The sequence below is a fragment of the Sciurus carolinensis genome, chromosome 18 (genome assembly GCF_902686445.1).
Source record: "Sciurus carolinensis chromosome 18, mSciCar1.2, whole genome shotgun sequence".
Lineage (NCBI taxonomy): Eukaryota > Metazoa > Chordata > Mammalia > Rodentia > Sciuridae > Sciurus > Sciurus carolinensis.
In genome coordinates, this window is record NC_062230.1 from 5,987,999 (window position 1) to 6,012,436 (window position 24,438).

Here is a 24,438-nt window from a genome sequence, read left to right on the forward strand (position 1 = left end):
CCCCTCACCTCGCGCCCTTCCTTTTCCAACCAAAGAAGCTGCCCTCGCTGTTCCCTGGGCCAATTCCAGGCGCCAACGTGGGAGGACCGAGGCCTGTCTGTCGCTGTCGTGTTACTGCATTACCCAGGGACCCTGCTAGACCGTTTCTTGGGTATAAAATAGGGATGACCGCGGAGAAGGGGGCGTGGTGTGAAAGGGCGCGGTGGGCCGTTATCATCAGGCATCTAGAGCTGGGATGTGACATCAAAGCTCTTGCTGGAATAATGGAGCTGGAGGAGCAGGTCCCCGCACGGACCAGAGTGGGGACTACACTTCCCGGCACCCCACGCGCCCGGAAGGGCAGGTCGGCGCGCCGGAATTGGGCGGCTCGGGAGGGGGCGGGGCCCCTGGAGGCGGGGCTTCCGGCCGGCACCTCCGCTGTTGCTAGGGGAAACAGCTGCAGGGAGGCGGAAGGAGCGGAGGACCTGCCACCTGTGACCGAGCCGAGCGCGGGAACGCCGGCGGCCATGGCGGCCTCGGGGCCCGGGTATCGCAGCTGGTGCTTGTGTCCCGAGGTGCCATCCGCCACCTTCTTCACGGCGCTGCTCTCGCTGCTGGTGTCCGGACCCCGCCTGTTCCTGCTGCAGCCGCCCCTGGCGCCCTCGGGCCTGTCGCTGCGGTCCGAGGCCCTGCGCAACTGGCAAGGTGAGCAGGGGCGGGGCCGGGACGGCGCGCCGAGCCCCTTCCCCAGGCTGCGCACGTCCGGGGGCTGCAGCCTCGCAGGACTCGCCCAGGCCTCGCCGCCAGCCTGCCCCGGTCTCCGTGCGCGTCGCCTTTCTCCCCACCCGGAGGTCCGGCCTCCTGCACCGCTTCTCGCTTTCCCCATTTCGCGTCTTCCCAGAGCCTGATCTTCGTCATCACTGTAATCCTTTCCCTTCCCTGTGACCGCCAGACCTGCCAGGGCTCCAGATTCATTCCTTGGTGATAAGGGTTTTTCTCCCTTCCCATTTCACATACGCACCCACGTCTGCTTAAGACCAAGGCCCCACCGAACATTTTTTTTTTCTCTTCTCCTTCATTGCGACACCTGAGCGTTGTCTGTTGCCACTCCTATAAATGTCCTGTCCTCTCGAGGTTTGGAATGTCTTTTTTATTTTATTGGTACCAGGGAATGAACCCAGGGGCGCTTTACCACAGAGCCACATCCCAACCCCCGACCCCCTTTTTTTTTTTATATATTTAGAGATAGGGTCTTGACGAGTTGCTTAGGACCTCACTAAGTTGCTCAGGCCGCCTTTGAACTCGCGATGTTGCTGGGATTGCAGGCCTGCTCTCCTGCATCGGGCCTGGAATGACTTCTGCGTAGTTCGTTTCGCAATCCTGACTCCCAAAGCCCAGCTGCTTGTGGGGGGCGGGGCTTCTGCGTTTGGAGAGGTGTTTGCTTTTTTTGGTGGAGAGAAATTTTGCAAACCAACTAAATATAAACATCCATTCATAAAGACCTTCCTGGTCTCCCTTTTTCCCTCTTTTTCTGGAAAGAATAGAAGAAATTTGTGTTGCTCTTGTGCAATGTACACTTCTGTGCATTCATCTCTTTAATCCTCAGTGCTTCTGTGACATAGGCCACATTAAGTTGACCATTATTTAGATGAGATTGAGGCCTAGTGCAAAGCATCAGGGCTGTTAAAAGTCATACAAACTGAGGTAGGAACCCAGCTTTTTGTTTATATTGAATGATGGTTTGGAACTCGAGCCTTGGGATACATCATCCCCAAATCATATAGAATTGCTTCTAGAATCTTTTCACATTTATACTTGGAATTTCAGTTTCGGAAGTACTCAACAAATAATGAAGTACTCTTCAGATAATGAAGCCTTCCGGAGACGGCCTGACAGGTATATGGTTCCATAGCCTGCTCCCCTGCTCAAATCTAAAGCTGTTCCCTGCACCCCCGCCCCAGGTGCACACTGCACCTCCTCAGACAGAAGCAAAATGCTAGCCTACACCAAGCCCCTTGTTTTTTTTTTTTAGTTCACAGCTTCCTGGGTGTGGGGTTCATGGACATATGATCCTTAGTTATACAAGGGACCTTTGAAGGCCTCAAGTCTAACCTGTTACTTTGCAGTGAGGAAACTGAAGCCTGGAACTTGACTAGCTCAGACAGCCAGCCTTGTTGTAGTAGAGCCAAGATTCTACTGAAGGTCTTACAGTCCCCAAGTCCAGCGTTACTGTCACTTCAGTTTAGTATTTTGGCCTGCAGTAATATAAAATAATTAGATAACTATGTTTAGAAAAATGAGCATGATTCTTTGCTGTCTTATTACACATAAACCATTTCTCTACCTGCAAGACTTTCAAGGAAGGTGTCTGCTTTCTATATTATGAATGCTAGCTTTCTAATCCTTATAGCTGCAAAATAATTCATGGTCCCTTTTTTCTTCCTCTGAACAGCCACTATGGAAGGAGAGGTCAGGATTACAGCTGAGGAGACTGGCACACAGAGTGTTAAGTGACACCCACTCAATCTACCCTGAAGCTGTTACAATTAATTAACCCTCAAACTGCCCAGTGAGGTAGGTCAGTATTAAAATCTCAAAAAGGATTATAAAGCACTTTGAAATTCAGAGACCACTCCATGACAGAAAGTATTTTTTTCACACATGGAAGTTGGTTCTGACCTTCTCCAGGTCTGGGAAGAGCAGGGTTTAGACATCCATGCCTCTACTCTGAGTCTTGGGTCCTTCGTTGTTACTCCCATTGTGCATCACTGCTTTTCAGTGGCTCTCAGTTCTCTCTCCTGGGGGCCTACTGTCCCTTTCTTAGACGGCTTATAACCTGGCTTTCCCACCATGGAGCCTCTAACTCCGGTCCCTCTTCAGTTTACAGGCTGGTGACCTACATCTTCGTCTATGAGAATCCAGTCTCCCTGCTCTGCGGCGCTGTCATCATCTGGCGCTTTGCTGGCAATTTCGAGAGAACTGTGGGCACCGTCCGCCACTGCTTCTTCACCTTGATCTTCGCTGTCTTCTCCGCTATCATCTTCCTGTCATTTGAAGCTGTGTCGTCGCTGTCGAAGCTGGGGGAAGTGGAGGACGCCAGAGGTTTCACCCCAGTGGCTTTTGCCATGCTGGGAGTCACCTCTGTCCGTTCTCGAATGAGGCGGGCCCTGGTGTTTGGTGTGGTGGTGCCCTCGGTGTTGGTGCCCTGGCTCCTGCTGGGTGCCTCTTGGCTCATCCCACAGACCTCCTTCCTGAGTAACGTCTGTGGCCTTTTGATTGGGCTAGCGTGTATCCTTCCTGGAAGGGGCGACAGGGGCGGTGGCCTGGGCTGTCAGGTAGGTAGTCTTGGACTCAGACACAGGCAGCCTACGTTCTGGGCAGCTTTGAAATCCATGGAGCCTTGGGTTGTGCAGCTCCTCAATCCAGACCAGGATTTCCTCGTGGAAAACATCAACATAGTCATCTCCTAGTGCCAGCTTAGCTTAGCCCTGCCAGTTGACAAAATGTGCAAATTTCATGTTTTTTTCCCCTGTAAACTTAGGTATAAACCTACATTAGACCAATTATCTATCATAAGAGTGTCCATTAGAAGAGTCTGAGATACCAAAAACTGGAGATATTCATCATGGGGATAGGAAACATTTGGTTTTTGATTTTTTGCATTGCTGAGGGTCAAGCCCGAGGCCTCACACATGCTGGGCAAGGACTCGACCGCTGAGTCACACCCTTAGCCCCTGATTTGGTTTTGTTACTGTTTTTGTTTGACTTGATCTTTTTCTAAGGGAAAAAAAAAAGGAAGAAACAAAGGAAAGAGATTTTTACCTTGAGGGTGGTTAAAAATTTAGGATAAGCAGGATAAGCTGTCCAGTCTCTCTCTCTCTCTCTATAGATAGATAGATAGAGATAGAGATATATAGTTGTTTTTTTTTTTTTGTACTGGGGATTGACCTCAGGGGTACTTGACCACTGAGCCACATTCCCAGTTCCTTTTTGAATTTATTTAGAGACAGGGTCTCACTGAGTTGCTTAGCACCTCACTGTTGCTAAGGCTGGCTTTGAACTTAAGATCCTCCTGCCTCAACCTCCTGAGCCACTGGGATTACAGGCATGTGCCACTGTGCCTGGCTCAGCCTTTATATTTTGCCAGTCAAGGGGAAAAAAATCTATACTGCAAAGTGGAGTTACTTTTTTAAACATCAAAGTTAGTGGGGTTGGGGAAAAAAAGAATTAGTAGGGCAGGGATTAGACAAGATATAAAATTTCATGATTCTGTACTTAGTAGAGGAAGTTATATCTTAAGTATTGGTAACTGATAGCTCTTATTTTTAATTTCATAGATTTTAAACTCATATTCTAATATAAAAATGTAAAGACAAACTTTTCTTCAAGTACTACTTTAGCTGCATTCCATAAGTTTTGATATATTATGTTTTCATTACCACTCAGTTGAAAGTATTTTCTAATTTTCCTTGGAATTTCATATTATTTATTAAGTGAGTTGCTTAATTTGAAATATCTAGTGGTTTTTCCAGATTTCTTTTTTGTTATTTTCTAACTTAATTTCATGTGGGCACAGAACATTCTTTGTATGATTCTGATCCAACATTTGGTATATTGATGACTATTTTTGAAAAGAATATTGAGTTCTGCAGGTGGTAGGTATAGTGGTCTTGTATCTCAAGGTGAGGTCTTGCATTCATAAGTCTTCTATATCCTTGTCCTAAAACCTACAACTTTAATTGTTGTCATTTTTTGCCTTCCAGTTGTTTCAGGTGTTTTGAATACACATTCAGGATTATATATATCATCTTAATGAATTGACCCTTTATCATGAGGAAATCGACTCCTTTTATCTCTGGTCATATTCTTTTTCCTAAAGTCTGTGTTGTCTTATTATGTGTTGTCTTATATCAAAAGAGTTATTCCAGTTGTTTTACCATTAGGGTTTGTGTCGTATATGCCCTTCCTTCCTCCCTCCCTCCCTCCTTTCCTTCCTTCCTTCCTTCCTTCCATTTTTGTGCACCAGGCGTGGTATCACACACTGATAATCTGAGCTACTTGCCTGAGGCAGGAGGATCATGAATTCAAGGCCAGCCTGGGCAACTTAAAAAGGGCTAAGATGTAGCTCATTGGTAGAGAACTTGCTTAGCATGTGTGAGGCCCTAGGTTCAATCCACAGTACTTGAAGAAAAATTATCTTCATATTTAAATAATATTTCCTTTAGGTAGCATGTTGTTGGTTCTCCAATCTGACAATCTCTGCTTTCAAACAATATGTTTGGGGCATTTACATTTAGTGTAATTATTAACATGGTCAAGTTTAAGTCTACCAGCTTGCCATTTATTTCATACTTCCCCTCCCTTCTTGCCTTTAATTACATTTATTTTTAATTGTATATTTGTGTATTTCATTTGTGCATTTTCTTTTTTTATTCTAATTTGTGCATGACAGTAGAATGTATTTATACATTGCATATTTTTTAATTATAGAATTTAATCCTTGCTTATTAACTGTACCTTTGTTTAATTTTTTTTTTTTAGTGGTTACTCTGGAGCATACAGCATATATTTTAAGTTTATCATAAACTACTTTTGAAATATCATGGGGCTGGGGAGATAGCTCAGTCGGTAGAGTGCTTGCCTTGTAAGTACAAGGCCCTGGGTTTGATCCCCAGCACCAAAAAAAAAAAACAGAAATATCATACCACTCCATACACAATGTAGGACCTTACACAAATACAACATTCTGTTCTAGTTACCTTCTTTTTGTCCTTTGTGTTCTTGTCATACATTTTATTTCTATAACTGTTATAAATATCACAATATATTGCTATGATTATAAGTATTAGTTATATATTTTTAATTTAAAAGACAATCAGATATTTACCCACATTTATTGTTTCTAGTTCTCCATTAATGTGGATCCAGGTTTCCATCTGTTATCATTTTCCTTTGGCCTAAAGGAACTTCCTTTATTATTTCTTGTACAGCAGCTCTGTTGGTGATAAGTTCTCTCAGCTTTTGATCTTCTGAAAATGCTTTCATTCACTGTAGAGTTCTACCCATTTCTGATCTCCTGAGACTCTCACATGCCTGTTCTACTTTAAAGATGTCTTTGCAGTATTGTCTGGTTTTCTGTCTCTTTGTTTTTGGTTTTTGTTTTGTTTTGTTTTGTTTTGGTTTTGGTGGTGCTGGGATTGAACCCAGGGTCAATCTGGGTTCAACTATGTCACCACCACCATCCCCTTTTTATTTTTCATTTTGAGATAGGGTCTCACTAAATTGCTCAGGCTGGCTTTGAATTTGCTACTCTCCTGCCTCAGCCTCCTGACTGACTGAAATTACAGGCATGTGCCAGTGCACCTGGCCAGCTTGTATGGTTTCTGATGAGAAGTCAGTAATCATGTTCATTGTTCCCTTTGTATAATATGTTGTTTTTTTCTGGCTTATTTTATCTTTATCATTAGTTTTCAGCTATTCCTTTTTTATTATTAACATGTATTAATTATACATATTAATGGGGTTCAGTGTGATATTTCCATACGTGCATACAGCATGCACTGAAAATCCAACCTCCCATCTTTCCTTCAAACCTCCAAACACACTCTTGGATTTTTATTTAATTTAATTTATTTTATTTTATTTTTTGGCACTAGGGGTGGAACCCATTCTACCACTGAACCACATTTCCAGCCCTTTTATTTTTTCATTTTGATACAGGGTCTTGCTAAGTTGCCCAGACAGGCCTTGAACTTGGTGATCCTCCTGCCTCAGCCTCCCTGGTCACTGGAGTCACAGGCATGGCCACTGCGCCTGACCCTCTCAGCTATTTAATTTGCGATGTATCTTCAGGAGGCTTCTTAGATTTTCCCCTTAGGGGTTCATTGATCTTGGATCTGAGTAGAATTTTCTTGGATTATGAGTTGAATTTTTATCAAATCTGAAAAAATTTTAGGCTCTTTTTTTTTTTCAAAAAATTTTTCCATCCTGTTTTCTCCTTTCCTTCCAATTAAACCTGGTTAAACTCCTTGAGACGTTCAGTGGGTCAGCAGGCTCTGGTTCTTCTTTTCCCACCTTTTCTCCCTTACCCTTCAGCTGGGCTGGTCTCTGCTGCCGTGCCTTCAAGGGCAGTGACTTGTAGCGTCTCACCTGCGCTGAGCCTGTTCCACGGGTTTCTCTTCACACGCATTTCAGTGCGAAAAGTTCCATTTGGTTCTGTTTTATAGTTTTTTGTTTCTGTATTGAGATTCTTCATCAGTTCCATTATTATGTTTGTTTTCCCTTAACACTTACATTTTAAAATACTTACATATCTATAATAACTTTTCAAATCAATGTCTGTTAAATCACCATCTCTGCCACTTCTAGATCTGGTGGTTTCTACTGATTTTCTCCTGACTTTGAAGCCCATGTCCATGCTGCTTTGCATGTCTAGAAGGTTTAGGTTTTTGTTTGTTTGTTTTTTGTTTTGTTTTGATACTTTTTAGTTGTTAATAGACCTTTAATTTATTTATTTATTATTATTTATTTAATTATGTGCAGTGCTGAGAATCGGACCCAGGGCCTCACACATGCTAGGCGAGTACTCTACCGCTGAGCCACAACCCCAGCCCCAGTTTTATTTTAAGCTAGACTTGTGGACGCTCAGTATTGAGGGCTGGTTTTCATTGTTTTTCCTTGAAGAGTTTTGGGTTTTGTTTATGATAGGCAGTGAGTTAACTCGACAATTAGCCTGAAACCTGAGGTTTATAAGCTCATTAGGGAAAGTCTAGGGTAGCCTTTATGCAACGATGGGTTCCGCCTCATTTTTAAGGCATTATCCTTTTGAAAGTCTTCTGAAAGTCCCAGGTGCTCAGTGAGCTCTCTTCACCGTCCGGTGGACCTCGAGCATGTCCCTCCCTTGTGCTGCTTGCGGTATTCCAGTGGTTGTTTCCTTGCTTGACTTGAGGATGTCGGCTCATGCATGGGCACTCCGTGTTCCGCCAGGGACTCGGGACTCTGCGGATCCTTGGAGCCCTCCTCCTCCCCGCTACCCAACCTGCCATTCCTAGCTAGTTCATCCTCGCCAAACTTGTAGCTGTCCTCCTGGCCCACAAACAAAGGCTGTGCCTGTGCCACAGTTGGACAGCACCTCTGGCCAGAAGCCTTAGGGCTCTCTCCTGGGGTTTGCCTCTTCTTACATCACGGTCCAGCGACATTTGTCCACAGGGTGGAAACAGCTGTTTAATGGCGTTGTCCTAGCCGGTGGTTATTTGTAGTGGAAGGACTGGTGGGATTACTTCACCTGAGTTGGAAGCAGAATTGACTCTTGAGATCATTCTGAAGCCATCAGCCTTGACAACTTTTGTCCTCTGGTTGTCACTCAGCGGTCAGCGTTTGGAAGTACGCTGTTTCCTGAAAGAGTGTAGAAACGCATAGTAGCTTGTGTGGTATTGGCACAGTAAGAAGGGAGTGGCCAGTGGCCTGGGTGCTAAACGTCCTCTGATGAGCCAGGTGGTGCAGCCCAGCAAGGAGCTGTCTTGATTCGAGTGGCAGCTGCAGCCCCCTACGGAGCGCCTCCGGAGCACCCTTCTCAGGTGGAGCTCCCGCAGCTCTCTCGCCCCCACCCCTTCCTCCTGTTGCTACTCCCAGTCCAGGTTCAGCTCTCACCTTGCTTCCTCAGGGGGAGCCTTCTCTCTGATGAGGTCAGGGTCCCTGGTGTGGTCGTCCCTGGGTCGGCTTTTGCTTGCTGCCACCTGTTCATCCCGTGTCTTCTTCCTTGTGTGGCAGTTACTGCAGACTGAGCATCCCTAATCTGAAAATCTGAAGTCCAGAATGGTCCAAAACCTGAAACTCTGAGCACTGACATGCAAAGCAAGCAGAAAGTTGCATGCCTGACCTTACATGAGGAGTCACAGCCAAGTGGGTGCACTAACAAGGTTGCGTAAAATGACCTTTGGTCTGTGTGCTTGAAGGTGTAGATAAAAGAAAGACTTCTGCATTTAAACTTGGACCCATCCCCAAGATATCCATTATGTATGTGTAAATCTTCCAAAAGAAGAAAAAAATCCAAAACCCTTCTTGGCCCAACCATTCTGGGTAAGGGATACCCAACCGGTACTTACTCTGTAGTCCAGCTGTGTGATGGGTATTTAATAAATATTTGTTGAAAGGACATGAATAAATAAAGGCTGAATCTTTGTGGCTATGTAGGCAGAGGTTCTGACACAGACTAGATGACCAGGGCATTGTCAGGTCACTTGCGATGGCGACAGCTCATGAGGTCAGTGCTGTCAAAGAGGCCCATGAGAAGCTCAGGTTCAAGCAGGGTGCCTTGTGTTTAGGGCAAGCAGATGTCGCCCCTCTGGGGAATATTAGGACAGCCCCGTGACTCCTGCCACTACAGGGACAGGTGTGCTGGCTTATGACCATGACTGCAGTGTGAGAAGGCTGGAGATGGGTGGGCTGGCAGAGGGGCGGGTGGGCCCTTAACCCCCGCACACCTGCCCGCATCACTGGGCCAGGTTCCTGGAGCCTCTGGGTGGGAATGGACTGAGCTCCCCTGCCCTGGAAACCTCCGAGTTCGTGGAACAAGCGCGTGGCCTCTGGACAAGCCAGGAGCCTGTGTTCACAGGTGGCGCCCGCCACCTCCCTTTGATGCCTCGGGTTCTGCTTAACTCACCCGCTCAGATGGCCTCACGTACTGCTATTCCATCGACCTCTCGGAGCGAGTGGCGCTAAAGCTCGACCAGAAGTTCCCCTTCAGCCTCATGAGGAGAATCTCCATGTTCAAGTACGTCTCCGGGTCTTCAGCTGAGAGAAGGGCAGCCCAGAGCCGGAGGTAAGTCCCAGAACCCCTCCATCGCTGATAAGCCTCTCCAAGGCCTGTGGAGGGTGCAGCTGGCTAGCCTGGGTCACAGGGACGTGGGAGGAGACACGTGGAAGGGGCCAGCGTGCAGCCCAGCACACTCGCCTCGCCCGCCTGAGGCCCTGGGCTTGGCCCCCCACACTGCAAGAAAGTTAAAGAAAATGTGTGCCAAGATCTGAGCCCTCCTCGCTGCCCTGCCGTCTAAGGAAGTGCCTGCATGGAGTCGGGAAGGTGGCGAGTGCCAGGCTGGCTGCCAGCACCCCCGTGGCCTTCCTCCTGCGCTTTATGAGGAGGCCGAAGAGCGCAGGGTCAGGAGAGGAGCCTGGTCTGCGCCCAGGTCTCCCCCACCCGCTGTGCATGCTACCTCTGCCTTTGTGTCTTCACTGGTCTTGTCCTGCTGAGGCTTCGCAGCAGAGGACTTGGCTTTTCCTACAGTGGTCCCTCCAATACCAGAACTTTCTAGGAAGTCGAGGTGCTCTGTCAGTGACCCGCATTCCCTCCTCGCTGCCTGGATGCAGGTTTTGTTGAACTTGGAGGCGGTCCCAGCCTTCGCCAGCCCAGGGCCTTTTGAGCATTTTTTTAAGGCAGGAAGGGATACCCGGAGAAACGAAGTGCAGACCTGCCTGTTTTGCTCTAGGCAGGTAACCCCTGGGGGTCTGTCTGTGGGAGACTTTAAATTTAGAGTGAGCTGGGCCCAGTGGTGTGCACCTGTAATCCTAGTGTCTGGGGAGGCTGAGGCAGGAGGATCACAAGTTCAAGGGCAGCCTTGGCAATTTGGTGAAACTCTCATCAACTTAGTAAGTTCCTGACTCAAAAAGTGCTGGGGATGTGTCTCCATGGTACATTGCCCAGGGGTTCAATCCCTAGTACCCCAAAAAATAAAGGGAGTGTTATGTGGTTTTTAATTGTTCCCATAGACCCTTGAGAGGGCTTTAGGGTCTTGGGTGCCAACCCCACACTGGGAAGGACTCCCCTGTGCAGTAGCTGATGCTGGTCACCAGCCACACTCACATGCCCCTGGTGGATGGCGCTCTCCCGGGCAGCCCCCAGGAGAAGGTGCTTCCCTGCTCCGTGACAATCAGCCTTTCTGAGGCTCTGCCCCACTAGTGCCAGTCTGATCCTGCTGTAGTATGACAGGCAGGTGGAACAGAGAGAGGTGGGGGCCCTTTCTGTTCCGCATGTAACTGGTGTCTGGTCTTCATTTGCTAGGACCTGCTGCAAACTCCCAGAACAGAACATTGTGTTTCAGGCAGCTGAACAGTGGGTCATAGGTGGCATTGTGACAGCATGTTTATTTTGTGTTGAGACAACTATTTTGAACCATTTTATCTCATTGGCTGCTCTTAGGAAATCTCTCAACTTAGTTGTTTGTTTTCTTTTGTGGGTCCGGGAATGGAACCCAGGGCCTCACGTGTCCGAGGCCAGCGCTCTACCACTGAGCCACATCCCCAACCCCAAGAATTTTTAGATTTTTTCATGCCATGTGAAGGGTTCACGAAGCGTCCTGTACCTGAACTCAGGTGGCGGGTCTGTCAGATGGGTTCCTGCAGCATCCGTTCCCTCCTGAGGGCGCAGGTAGAAAATCTAACAGCAGACACCTGGGTCCGAGCCTCATGCTCCTCCGAGGCCACACCTCTGGTGGCCATGCCCTCTGGTGCTGTGCCAGCTGTGACCTGCTAGCCCTTCCTCTGCCCTCGCACTCGGGCGTCTGTTCTGAGGTTAGAGATTAGCCTTTCTCCTCACTTGGCCGTTAGAGCTAGTCTCAGAAAATGTGCAGGGCGTGTCGTGTGCCCAGCAGGATGGTGGCCCTGTGCTCCTCTCGTGTGGCATGGCCTGCTGTGCCTTGTCACTGCTGGCTGAGTGACCATTTCCTCTTGTTCCTTTCTAGGCTGAACCCTGTGCCCGGCTCCTACCCCACACAGAGCTGCCATCCTCATCTGTCTCCAAGCCACCCTGTCACCCAGATGCAGCACACCAGTGGCCAGAAGCTGGCCTCCTGGCCGACCCCTCCTGGGCACATGCCCAGCCTGCCTCCGTACCAGCCCACCTCCGGCCTGTGTTACGTGCAGAACCACTTTGGTTCGAGCCCGCACTCCTCCAGTGTGTACCCAGCTGCTGTGGGGACCTCCCCGGGGGCCCAGCCCCTTCCCCCCGCCAGCTGCCCTGGCACAGTGTATTCTGGGACCCTGGGTACGTCAGGGGCTGCAGGCCCCAAGGAGTCCTCCAGGGTCCCAATGCCCTGAGAGAAGGTCCCTAGAAGTTCTCTCAGTTTGGCCTTCTGGGGAAGGTCCTGTCTGTGCTGATTTTCTTGGTGAAAACTTATTTATTGGTACCTCCGTGTGCCAGGCGTGTTGAGTACCTTGACAGACAGATGCCCCTGTGTCCACCTTCGTGCTCACGTCGGCTGGTGAAGTGGTTTGAAGACCTGGTTTACATGCACTGACGACCTGAGACACGTGGCCCTGGTGGCACAGCTGGGTTCTTAGCTCCAGGCTCAGGGCGCCTCCCAGAGGGCGTGGGAGGAAAGGGCAGGGTTCAGTGGCTGCTGAGGGCTCTTTCCAGCCCCGCTTTCCTTCCTTCTGTACGCGTGCTCTGTCCTCTGCAGTGTCCGTGTGTGTGCTGGGCCGTCCCCAGGCCTGTGTAGTGTATCTCCCCCGCAGCCTCCTGCACCCAGACTCGTGCCCAGCCGTGGTGACCTGCAGCCACGTGCTTCTGGGCCGTCGTGTTGATGACTTTGTATAAAGAACCTCCAACCTGTTCACGCTGTGGCTTCTTTGCTCTGGCGGGAGGAGATGGCCTGGAGAGGGGCAGGGCAGAGAGAGCAGAGGGACCAGGGCTAGGTCAGACCAGCACGCACACCCAGTAGGTCAGGAGTGGGGACTCGGTGGAGTGGGTGGCAAAGGCGAGGCGGGAGAGTGGGCAGCCCAGCCACGGGCAGCAGCAGCGTGTGGAGCCTGGGAGCTGGGACCACGAGGGCAGGGCTGCCAAGGGAGCGGAGACCAGGAAGCGGCAGGACGCTGGCAGCGAAGCGCCTGGCTCCCTGCTCGCCTGCCACCGTGCCTCCCTCGGCCTGGTGAGGAGTGGTGAGCACGTGAGCCCACAAGTGTCGGTTCAGAGCTGGACCAGCTCAGGGCCTGGCCAGCCCCCGGGGACAGCGAGTGGCTTCTGTTCAGCTCCCGGCTGGGGCTCCTTGAGTGGGCCCAGGTCGGGGTGTGTGCCAGCTGCCCAAGGAGTTCGTGGGCCAGCACGTGGCCTCCGCTTGTCTAAGCCACTCGGCTGCTGCTGAGAGGTCCTGTGTATGGAGGTGAAGACATCTGATCCCAACCCACCCCCGAGCAGACAGGCTAGTCACAGACCTACCCAGGTGACTGCTAAGACCTGAGCAGGAAGGTACCTGCCTGGGGCAAAGAAGTGGGAAGCGAAGGTAGGACAAGGACATCAGATCTGGACCAGGCAACAAGGTTCATAGCCCAAGGAGTGGGTGTTCAGAGCCGACCCCGCCGGGCCCAGGGCTTTTGACTCCAGCCACACCCAGCACTTGCCTTAATGGCATGTCCTAAGCCAACTTCCCTCCCCTTGAGTCCCGGGCCTGTACTGGAAGCAGGTGTGAAGGGCATCTGCTCCGGGGGCAGGGTCGTGTCCCTTTTTGCTCTGGCCTTCCTGTGTGAGCTGGCTTACTGGAGAGAAGGAAGACACAGGCCTTGGGAAGACCAGGCTGGGGGCCTCTCGGGTCCCTGAGTAGCAGGGTTGTTGGGCCTAGCCTCCCCTCCCACCATGGCCTGCCTCCTGGGGCTGCAGGAGGAGAGGTAGTCCGAGGCAGGGCCTGGCTCCAGCCCGCCTCACCCGCTGCTCTGGGACATTAGTAACTTCCTAGTCTGTTCCGTCAACTTTTCCTGGATCTGGGCACAACAGGGGTGGCCTGGAGCCAGGTCAGCGTGGGCCCACCTCTCACCCCCATGTGTGTTCTGGAGGACCTAGAGGGGATCCCAAGCCCCTTCTCCTTTTGCCTGCCAACATTCCCAATGTCACAATCTGTGTGCGGCCCCAGGCAGGGGCCAGAGGTGACACTGAAGGTAGGCCGCATGCACACGGAGGACCTCAGCCTGGGGCCTGACGCTCAGTGTTTGTCAGGCAAAGGAATGAACAGGTAATCTCTGCCCCAGGGCAGCTCAGGTAGTGAGGTAATGGACAAAGAACTGTCATGTGTGTGCTGGAAAGCTTCAGTGGGGACAAGCAGCACCTGGGAGCTGAGGGGCCTCCAGCTCAGCCTGGGCTGGCAGCCAGGGAGCTGGGACCAGTTGAGTTCCAAGCTCTTACCCTACCAGGGAAGGAGGGAGCGTCCACTTGGACCTCAGCTTACTCAGCATGAAGAAAGCCCTGAGCCCCTGCATCCAGAACCTCTCCCACTGGGTCTCCAGGCAGGGTGGGCCCGCTGCCACCAGGGAAGCTTCCAGATGTTATCAGTTTCCCCGGGTAACAGAAAGCAGAGGTCGCTGGTGATGAACAGATCTGCCCTGGGGCAGCGAAAGGCTCTCTCCTGAACCCCAAGGAACTCAGAGCCTGGAGGGAGGTGAGCCAGGTGGGAATGCAGGTAGGGAGCCTGGGTCGGGTCAAAGGTCTGAGCTGGAGTAGTGCAGGCTGGCCCCAGACACAGGCAGTGAGCCCGACCGGCCAGAAACGGAAGCCCGGGGTGCCAAGGGGCTCTGGCATCCCAGGATGTGTGGCGGAGCTGAGAGGCTGCACGCGGGTTTCACCACCTGAAGTCCAGCTCCCGCCTAAGGACGCCTGCTCCACCCAGGCGAGTGGCCCAGGGCGAGGCCTGGAGAAGGGCTGGAGCGGGTGACGTGGAGGACACGGAGTTGGCAGGCTGGGGAGCCTTGAGCGGCTGCTGGGGCCCAGAGGGACGCCCCCGGGCTTGAGCGCCAACGACACTGTCCTGAACAACAGCCGGCTGCAACAGCAGCGCCCCAAGCCGGCCCTGAAGCCTGGCCCCTGGGGGACCCTACTCTCCAGGACAGGTGAGAGGCCGCCGGGACCGTGCTCCATAGTCCAGCTTTGCGCTTTGAGCTGACACACACAGGTTGGCCAGGAATTTCAAAAGAAGGTCTCCAAAGGCCAGCCTGCCAACCCCGCCCTGTGTCACGCCTCCTAGAGGCCCAGGCGCAGACCCCAGAGAGCGAGGGTCAGGGCACTCGAGTTTCCTGGGGTGACCCTGGCATCCCCAGGCCCAGCGGGCAGGCACACAGGCACAACCCACGTGGGTGCCTACAAACAGACACGAACACTGACCTCCCGCGTCTGGGCCTTACCCACCCACGGCGGTGCACGTGTGTGTGTTTAAAGCACACCCGCCTGTAGTAGTTAACACACGCAAGGCAGTCACAGCTTATCTGTGCACAACCACACACCGAGCACGTGCGCGTAAGTGTGATTTGCAGGAGAAAGTGACTCCAGCAGGCGCTCCTGACATCCGCCTTCAGCCTGCCTGGCCTGATCCCAGCCTCCAGCCTGTTCCCGAGTGCACTGGGGTGACTGGCCCTGTGTGAGATGACCCAACCACTGGCACCAGCTTCCTGGCATCTCCAGGAATGGGTGTGGCAGCTTGTGGCACGCCCTGAGTGGGACAGCAGGACAGCAGGACGTCCCTCCCCTTCCGACCACCCATCACACAAGACCAGCAATGCCATCAGAGGGCCGGCCAGGGCATGCCTATGAATCTGTCAGTGTCAAACAATGACTCTCTTAAGGAACTAAGAGAACGGCGAATTCTGAGCCAAATATGAGTGACCATGACCCCAGACTATGGATGTAAGCTACCCTCATGTCATGGTCCCGTGCAGAAGAGGCTACATCAACCTTCAGGGCCACAGAACAAAGAAGGCCACAAACCACTGCATTGACCAAATAACACCTGCGAGGGCAGTAGACAGGTGGGTACAGCAGAGCAGGGATGGCGCTCAGCTTTCAGAGGCTGTCTCCTCACTTTCTTGGCTTCTGGGTTGGAGGAGGCTCTAGCTCTGTAAACTTAGAGTGCATTCCTAGAATCTTGCCTAGTGGTCACAGGATGGCAGGTCAGGTAGAGAGATGGAGAGCAAAATGGCTACCAAAGGGACCAAGGGAACCAAGGTCGTCTGGGCTCTTGACCTGCAAGACTCCCTCTTTCTGCAGTCACCGTGTCTATGCAGCCGGTCTGTAGCATCTCGAACAGAGATGCAGTTCAGAGAATGTTGGCTCCACAGGTCACACTTACCAAACCTGGAGAAAACACGGGAAGATTCCTGGACCAACTCCGTACTACATGTGGGAACCCAAGGCCCAGAGAGAGGAAGTTACCTGACTAAGGGCTTATAGCCAAGTGGACCTGGGGCAGAACCAGCACAGAACCCGGGTCTCCTGATCCTGGCCACTGGAAAGAGTCAGATGGTTGACAGCAGGGATCGCAAGGAGACCCAGGTAGAGGCTCTTATGGGGCCACTGGAGACCATTCGGGAGCCTGCTCCACGGGCCTCGGCCTACAACCTGGCGGCTGGGGTTCCGCAGGCTCCCTCAACGTGCCAGCGGAGCCATCCAGGCCCTTCAGTCACACCCTGAAGGAGGAAGGCACGGGGAGCTCTCCAAACGCTCCCACAATGGCAGGAAGCTCTGGGGAGAGACCAGGAGCCTGAGTGAGAGCAAGGGACACACAGGACTCTTACCGGCCCCCTTCACCATGGGGAGAGGGCGTCTCCCCGGTGGGGAGCGCCTGGCACAGGAGGCCTGCAAGCCCTCCACCCCTCCGGCCTCCTCCCGCGGCTCCTGCCCCCTCCCACACCCCGCTGGCAGCACGGTCAGTTCCATGACACCCCGATACCCCTCTCCACACGCAGACACCTCCAAGGCCCCGTCACATAACTCAGCTGTCTCCAGAAACGAGTCCCAGTTCTGGAGCAGGTGACTCAACAGGTCCTTTCCTGGAAGTCAGCAGGGGACTGCAGGAAGGAGGGGCCTGAACCTGAGCTTCAGAAGATGGGAAAAAAGGAGGCGCATTACCCAAGAGCCAGCAGGACCCCGCGGGAGGGAAAGAGCATTACAGGAAAGAGAAGCGAAGTTCTGGACGTGGTGCCTGGACCCCTGCTGGGAATGGGAGGCCGAAGCAGAGGCTGCTCTTGAAGGCAGGGCGTGGGGCCAGGTGCCATTGGGGCCACTTTGACTTTGAGGTCCCAGGGGTGCCCTGGCAGGGATGGCCTGGGGTACTGGGCAGAGGGAGTGGTGGCTCCAGGCCACGGAGAGTCTAAACAGCGCGGGGCCACCCCCACACACCCCGCGGGGGATTCCACATCCCACCATGAGGGGAAGAGTTTTGGTGCCGGTGAGCAATCAATTACTAATAAACTAATCAATAAACACAGAGTCAATGCTCTTTTCAAATGGAAGGGGGTGTGGCGGATCGGGCCATGCCAGACCTGGCCTCCAGCAAAGTGGAGAAGCCCACCTTCCCTTTATTTATTGTCACACAGGTAAAGGGGCCAGACCCAGAGGGGCTTCTTCTGTGAGGAACAGGATGGGTGGAGTCAGGGGAGCCATTTGCTTAGAGAATCAGCATCTCCCCAGGGTGTGCCTCCTCTGTACAGGGCCACCTCCCCCAGGCAGTCTGGGGCAGTCTCCCATGACCACCGGTTCCTGGGAGTCAGACCTCGTATCCCAGGCTCGGCCAGGCCTGATTCTACGAGACGTGGAGGGCTCCCCACACCCCCAGGCCTGAGCTTGGGAGAGCAAGCCCTGCTGGGAGCTGCAGAGAAGGGCCTGGAATTGGTGACACAGAGGCCTGAGGAGCAGACGTTTGAGGGAAGGCTCCAAGTTGCCAGCAACCTCTCCCTGGCTGTGAGGCTTCAGGCTAGTCACTTGACCTCAGTGAGCCTCAGGTCCTCATCTCTGAAGAGGAAGAACCATACCTGCCAGGCAGAGTTATGTAGGTAAAAGAGAAGGAGGTAAAACAAGGCTGCTATCTGGTGTTTGGCTTGGGGACAATTTCCCAACAGCTCTGACCTTCCATTTCCTCCTCCGCACAGTGGAAATAAGGTTCCTGAATTCAGAGGGGCTGAACCTTAGAGCAAGAGACACGCACCTGCCGTGATGTACGCCAACGGGGCAGCTTCTAGGGTGCTGAGAAGACTTTTGCCACCTGCGGTGCATTCTCTCTGTTCTTGGTGGCCTCCCAGGCTGCCTGTGTCCACTGTGCCGCAGACCCCTTGAGGACGGGACTGCCTGGCTTGGTCCTCAGCCCCAAAGCTTGGCCTTCGCTAATCACTGAGTAGCTACCAAGCACCTTCCGTGGGTCAGGCCCTGTTCAGGTGCCAAGCATGTGACAGTGGGCAAGGTGGCCACCTGCCTGCCTCGGAAGAGCTAGAGGGAGGGAGACGGCAAACAGAGGGACAAGGAAAACGTGAGATTCGAGACAGGAACTAGGTCGGAGAGAAAATATGAGGGAAAGCCCAGGGCAGACCATCGGAGCAGGACGGGAGAGGACTAAGGGTGGATTGGGACTTGGGTGACGGAGGAAGGCTTCCCTGAGGAGGTGACATTTTTGCTGAGACCCGAAGAAATCCAAGGAGCAGCCAGGAAAGCACCAGGGCAAAGGGCATTCCAGGTAGACAGAAGAACAGGAGCGGAGAGCCAGGTGGGTGCAAGCGGGGCGTGTCTCCAGAACACACCAGAGAGGCTGGGGGAGAAGCAGGTGGGAGACGCACACAGCAGGTGCTCAATACATGTTTATTGCCGTGGGCATCTGCACAAGGTTGGCCTGAGCTTGGAAGTCACAATTTGGTCCTCTGAGCCCAGATGAACTGTCCACCTGACCCACAAGAGACTGAGTCAGGGGCCACAGAGCCCAGGAGGCTGAGCACTGACTACCCCCAGACCACCCTTTCCCTCATTTCCTCGTCAATAGTTAACTGAGCACCTGCTACATTCGGCCTCAACCCAGGGGCTGAGGACAGACATAATCAAGGCCTGGAGCCAGGGATGGTCTGGAACCCACAGTGACCCTGGGGGGCACCCAGCACTCTCCTCTCTGGGAGAGGCATTGCTCCCACCCTACAGAACACGGCAGACAGGAGCTGGACCTGCAGGACCCGGGAAGGCCTCTCGGGAGAGGCAGCAGCTGAACCTGGCCCGACCAGGCCTCTCCAGCATGGAATGTGGAAGAGGGTGTTCCAGGTGAGAACAGAGTGTGCCAGGAGCAGAAGCGTACAGCCCAGCTTGACCTGCAGGGGTCAGGAAAGGGTGCCCAGAGCCAGCAAGGAGAGATGGGTGTGCAGAGGCCGCCGCAGCCAGGGATTGGAGTGGGTCTGTGGCCAGCAGAGGTCACCGTGAGGTTTCTCTGCTACTGTACACAGGTTGGGGGCCTAAGCGTAGCCCAGAGCCGGGGCTCCGGGTGCCGTTGGGACGCCTCTGTGCAGACAGCAGGACACGTGGCGGGCAGTGCGGGCCCTTTCACATGGCTGAGGTCTCTGCCCAGGGTGAGCTGGGCGCTCCACATCCCCTGGGCTGCCATGTGACGGGCCGCTGCCCTGCCCCTCACCTGGCCAGGGGCATTCCTGTGGCTGGCCAGGCCCTGTGCCAACTGTTTGCTTTCCGGGTGTTCTCCACACGAGGTGTGGCCCGTCTTCACCTCCCAAGGCCGCAGGTGCACAGAGAGGTTCCCGGCCCCACTCATGCTCCACTGCACCCACAAGGATGGAGCCCGAAGCACCCCCCCGCCCTCCTGAGGAAGAGGGCGGACAGCAGGTGCGCCTCCAGCCACAGCACGTGAGCTTGTGTTCCTCCGGAAGACAGCCACCTGCCCATCGGTGCCCCTTCTTACCTGGTGGCGGGAGGAGGGGAGGGAGCAGGACCTCCCAGGGGCCTAGGGGAAGGGAGGCAGGTCCTAACACCCTCTCCCCGGGAGAGCCCAGGGACACACAGTGGGTGTAGCAACCGGGGAGGCTGCAGGTGGCGTGTCCCCATGTTCCACAATGGGAGCTGGTGGTCAAGGGGGTGTAGTCCAGGGACCTGCCAGTTGGAGATAATCTCTGCAGTGGAAAAGCCCCTCTGAGCACGGGCGTGGCCAGGGTGCCCCTGCCCGTGCTAGAGGGGCCTTGGAGCCAGCTGGGGTGGTCCTCAGAGAAGGAAGGCCTTCCCCAGGCTACACACCCCCCGGTCCTGCCACCGCCTCCGCCCAGACCTTTCCAGACAACATGGCTCTGCCACGAGTCCAGACTTCAGCCCTGCACCCCAGCCCTGGCTGACGGAGGGAGCTAGGCCGTCTTGGACACGTGGCCCTTCCCGAGGTGCCCGGCTGGCTTCTGCACCTGGAGAGGCTCTGCTTTCCTGAGAACCAAGGGCTGGGGAGTCAGGTTGCAGTGGCACTGGGGGAGGGGGCGGTAGCTCAGGTGGCAGTGCACCCTGGGAGGCTGGAGGCCCGCAGGCTTAGGTAACAGCACCAGCCCCCCAGCCCACGGAGCCTGCCCTCTCCTACCCTGCGCAGAAAAGGAAGTTGGGTGAAGTCAGTCAGGGGTGAGAGAGGCCATTCTCTTGGGAGGTGGTCCTGCAAGGGTCCCTAAGCCTGGGCTCAGCCCTGGGAGCCAGAAGCTCCTGTCCCCACTTTACGGATGAACATATTGAGGCTCAGGGAAGGAAAAGACTTGGCTGGTAAGGCAGAGTCTTAATGAGCACCCGGATCTGCAGCCCACTGAGCCCACAGCACACACGCACATGCACGCTCACTGGACACGCACGTGGGGGCACACACACACACACACACACACACACACACACAGGCACACACACACAGGCCTTCCCATTGCCCAGGCTGCCACTCAGATGGCGAAGGGGCTCCGAGAGGCTGGGGTCAAAATGCCTCTACTGGATGTGACTGCCCAGCCTGCGTCTTCTGAGTTCTCCCCCCAGGGCTGCACATGGCAGGGCCGTGTGCATGGGTGTGCATGCGTGTGTGCTGACACACTGGTATGTATGGCCGTGCACGCGCGTGCATGCTCTGTGCTGTGTCGTTTGCTAGTGAGCCTATGTGTGTGCACACGCATGATGCCCACACGTGTCTGCGTGTGTGCCCTGGTGGGAGGTGGTGGGCACAGGCCACCCTGCGGCCTCTGAGGAGACCCAGCCCCACTCCGGCTTCTGTTTTCCAGCTTTGTCTCTGGGGAACATTCAGTCCCAGGACTCAGACAGCCCACCGAGTGCCAGGTGCCAGACGTCCCAAGGTATCTGACCATTCTCTGCAGCCACAGGGTATCTCTACTGACGCCATTTACGGGGGCCCAGAGGAAGGAAGAGTCACACACCCCAAGAGGGATGCCAAGGCTAAACCCTGGTCCCAACAGGGCTCATCTGCTGGGAGAGGCAAAGATTGGTCCTCCCCCAGCCTCAGAGGAGGCCAGTTCTTCTGTGCAGAGCCCCTTCAGGGTGGGCTCTCTCCCCTCCCTATAAAGCCACAGGATCAATCATGGGGGCTCCGCCCTAATGACCTTACCTGATCTGATGGCTTCCCCCAGGCCCCGCCTCTGAACTCGAGAGCCCATGGAGTTTCGACTCTCTTCATGCTGTTACCATAAGGCTTTGGGGATCACACCCCTGCTGCGTCTGGAGGACAAATCATACCCGTGCCACGTCAGGGAGCAGCACAGGGGCGCTGCCACTCGGCGGTGGAAGACACGGGTGTGGGCGGCTGGAAACCTGCCTCAACTCTGCCCTCCGCGAGTCACGTAGCTCCCGGCCCAGTTTACCTAGCTACAAAAGGGAGCTCTGCTCCCACCTCGGAGGGCTGGCGCTGGGCTGCCCTGGGAGGTGGCAGAGGACCAGTCCTATGGAGGACTGAGTTTGATGAGCTGTCCTGTCCCTTCTGGGCCTGGCCTTCTGGACTTTTCTGCCCTGATGTCAGGAAAGAGATGGAAGGCCAAGTTTCCCTGTGGACGGAGGGTATTGGGACTAGTGGGGTTAGGGCCCTGGGCTTGGCCATCACCAGAGATGACCCCTCCCCTCGAAGCCACCTAGAGGTCTGAACAGGAGCCCTGAGGAAAGGCAGGAAGCCAGGTTTTGAAAAACCTAGCACAGGAGAGTGCTATGTGACTCAGGCTGGTCTTGCGAAAACCACTGTAAATGAATGCCAAGGCTGCCATCAGTTCTTAACAGGCCTCGCTGCAGAACCGTCCCCAGAAGGTCACAGCCGACAGCCGTTTCCCAGAGAGGTCCACGAGGGGGCTTCTACTGGCAGCTGGCCGAGAGGCAGAGCACCCGCTGATCAGGGGCTTCTGCGGGGTGGACGCTGCAGCCTCTACTCCACGGCCACCCAGGCCCAGGCTGTGCTGGGGACCCACTCTCTGCTCCGCCAGGCTGTGGACCCACCGGCAGCCTCGTCTGGTCCTTGCTCCACACCATGCACAAACTGCATGAGTCAGTCTCGGTTCTCCATCTGGGGAACAGCGGTTGTAAACCGTCTTCTAGGGGCGGCTGCAATAACAAAAAGGGTTTTGTTTGTTTGTTTATTTTTGCTTTTACTGTGAAAATGTTCTTTAAGCAGCAATGAGAAATGAGAAACTTGGCTGGGGAACCTTCCAACCCAGTGCTAATGATAATCCTCCTTTATCCCGGAAAGGGCAGCTGGAAGAATAAGGTTTTGCAGGATAGGCATAAATAAATATGGATGTGTATATTTTTTAAAATTTTTTTTTTCTGTACTGGACAGAGAACTCAGGGATCCACCCGTGATAGGCGAGCACTCTTCCAGCTACTGCACTCCCAGCCCTTCTGCTCTGGCCTCAGACTTCCAGTTGCTGGGATCACAGGCGTACATCGCCATGCCTGGCAATAACAAATCCTATCTCACAGTAGCTGAAGGACAGAGATTTGGGAGCAGCATGGCTGGTCCTGGTGCAAGGCCTCTCTCGAGGTTACGGTGAAGATGGGGACTGGACCCAGGGTGCAGAGGGGCACGCCTGTAATCCCAGCAGCTTGGGAGTCTGAGGCAGGAGGATTGTGAGTTCCAAGTCAGCCTCAGCAAATTATTGAGATCCTAAGCAACTCAGCAAGACCCTGTCTCTAAATAAAAAACACAAAAGAACTGGGGATGGGGTTCAGTGGTTGAGTACCCTAGGTTCAATCCCCAGTATCAAAAAATAAGGATGGCGATAGGGGCCGTGTCCTCCGAAGGTTCCATCGGGGCTGGAGCATCCACTCGTGACTGCTCACCCACGGCTCTGGGCAGGACAGTTCAGTTCCTTTCTGGCTGTTGTCACAAAGCCCCGTGTACCTCAGGAACCCCTCCACAAGGCTGCTTGAGTGTCCTCACAACATGGCCGTTGTCTTCCCCCCTGAAACTGGTGATCTATGAGTGAGAGTAAGGCAGAAGTCACAGTGTCACTTACGACCCAGCTTTGGTAGTCACATATCAGCCCCTCTGCCATATTCTAGTGGCCACAAAGACCCACTCTGATGCAGTGTGAGAGGCGACCACACATGGGCGGGACTCTCGGAGGTGGGATCATGGCCGCCATCTTGAAGGCCAGCCAGCACAGCCTCCTGCCCCAAGACTCACAGACCCATCCCTCCCCCCGCACATACCGGAAACCTCACCGTCACCTTCCTGTCCTCCTCTGCCCTCACTCTCCCTCAGTCACTGAGTCCCACGATGAGGCCTCTATGAAGCCTCTTTTGCCAGCTCCCCCATTCCTCCCAGATCCCCTACCCAGGTGAGACTCTCGTTCCCTCTCTCTTTCACACTCAGGCTTTTCTAATCTAAAATGTCCGTGTTGCATAAAACCTTAGTGGATCCAAAACACAGGTGAGGCACTCAGGACCCCAGGCCTGGCCTCCTCCTCTGTCCCCAGTCCCTCCCCACTGTTCCCACAAAGGGCCTAACTTGTGCCTCATCGAATGCTGTCCAAGAAAATGACACCTCCTCACTCACCTGTCATCAATACCTGGAACCTTTTTTATTTGTCTGCAAAATTCCTGGCATCCTTCAAATGCCACCTTTGAGAGTCCCTCTTGCAGGCCGGGCAGTTAGTCTTTCCCCAGACGTCCTCAGCTTTTGCTCACGATCTTGTGACCACCCTTCCCTAGGCAGGCACAGAGACTGGCTCATCTCCTGTCCTTAGAACCACGTGGGGCGATGTCCTGCTGCCCGGAAGTAGAGAGCAGTGCAGTGGGTGCTGGGGGGCCGGAAAAGATATGCCCAACGTCAAGTGTGAACCCCAATTCTGGTTTGCGTCATGGACGAGGACCTTCGTCCGTGGGGTGGCTGGCATGGGGTGACCAGCAGTTGAGAAAAGTGCTCAGGAACTCTGCAGCGCGGTCCATGCCATTGGCCTCATCCTTAGGCCAGCTCCGCTTGTGGCCACAAAAGCCCTGCACTACCCAAGTTCAAGTTCAGGACACAGGATGTCTCCAGGCAGAAGGAGCCATTCCTTGTGGCATCCAGCAGCTTATGGCAGCTTCTCCCTCCTGTTTCGTTGTCCAGAACCTGGCTGCCTTCACCCCCAAGCCCAGCACCGTGAAGGGGAGGGGTTACCCCTTCATTGGCACAAGGGGGAGTCCCAGCCTGACCATGACAGCACCGTGAGGGACACTGGCTAGTTGAG

General features: G+C 53.9%; 1 protein-coding gene across 4 annotated transcripts; it reads left to right on the forward strand.

Annotated features, from left to right (window-relative positions):
- Window positions 1-417: 417 nt before the first annotated feature.
- Rhbdd2 (rhomboid domain containing 2) lies at window positions 418-12,583 on the forward strand. Of its 4 annotated transcripts, XM_047534079.1 has the most exons (6): window positions 546-684; window positions 1,807-1,875; window positions 2,432-2,553; window positions 2,860-3,267; window positions 9,649-9,799; window positions 11,715-12,583. In XM_047534079.1, exons 4-6 carry the CDS (start codon window positions 3,105-3,107, stop codon window positions 12,067-12,069), a joined length of 669 nt encoding a protein of 222 aa, XP_047390035.1. In that variant the 5' UTR covers window positions 546-684; window positions 1,807-1,875; window positions 2,432-2,553; window positions 2,860-3,104; the 3' UTR covers window positions 12,070-12,583. The 4 variants fall into 4 exon arrangements, with proteins under 4 accessions (XP_047390033.1, XP_047390036.1, XP_047390034.1 ...); XM_047534080.1 differs by lacking the exon at window positions 1,807-1,875 and having other exon boundaries at window positions 545-684; window positions 2,432-2,557; XM_047534078.1 differs by lacking the exon at window positions 1,807-1,875 and having other exon boundaries at window positions 545-684.
- The last annotated feature ends 11,855 nt before the right edge of the window (window positions 12,584-24,438 follow it).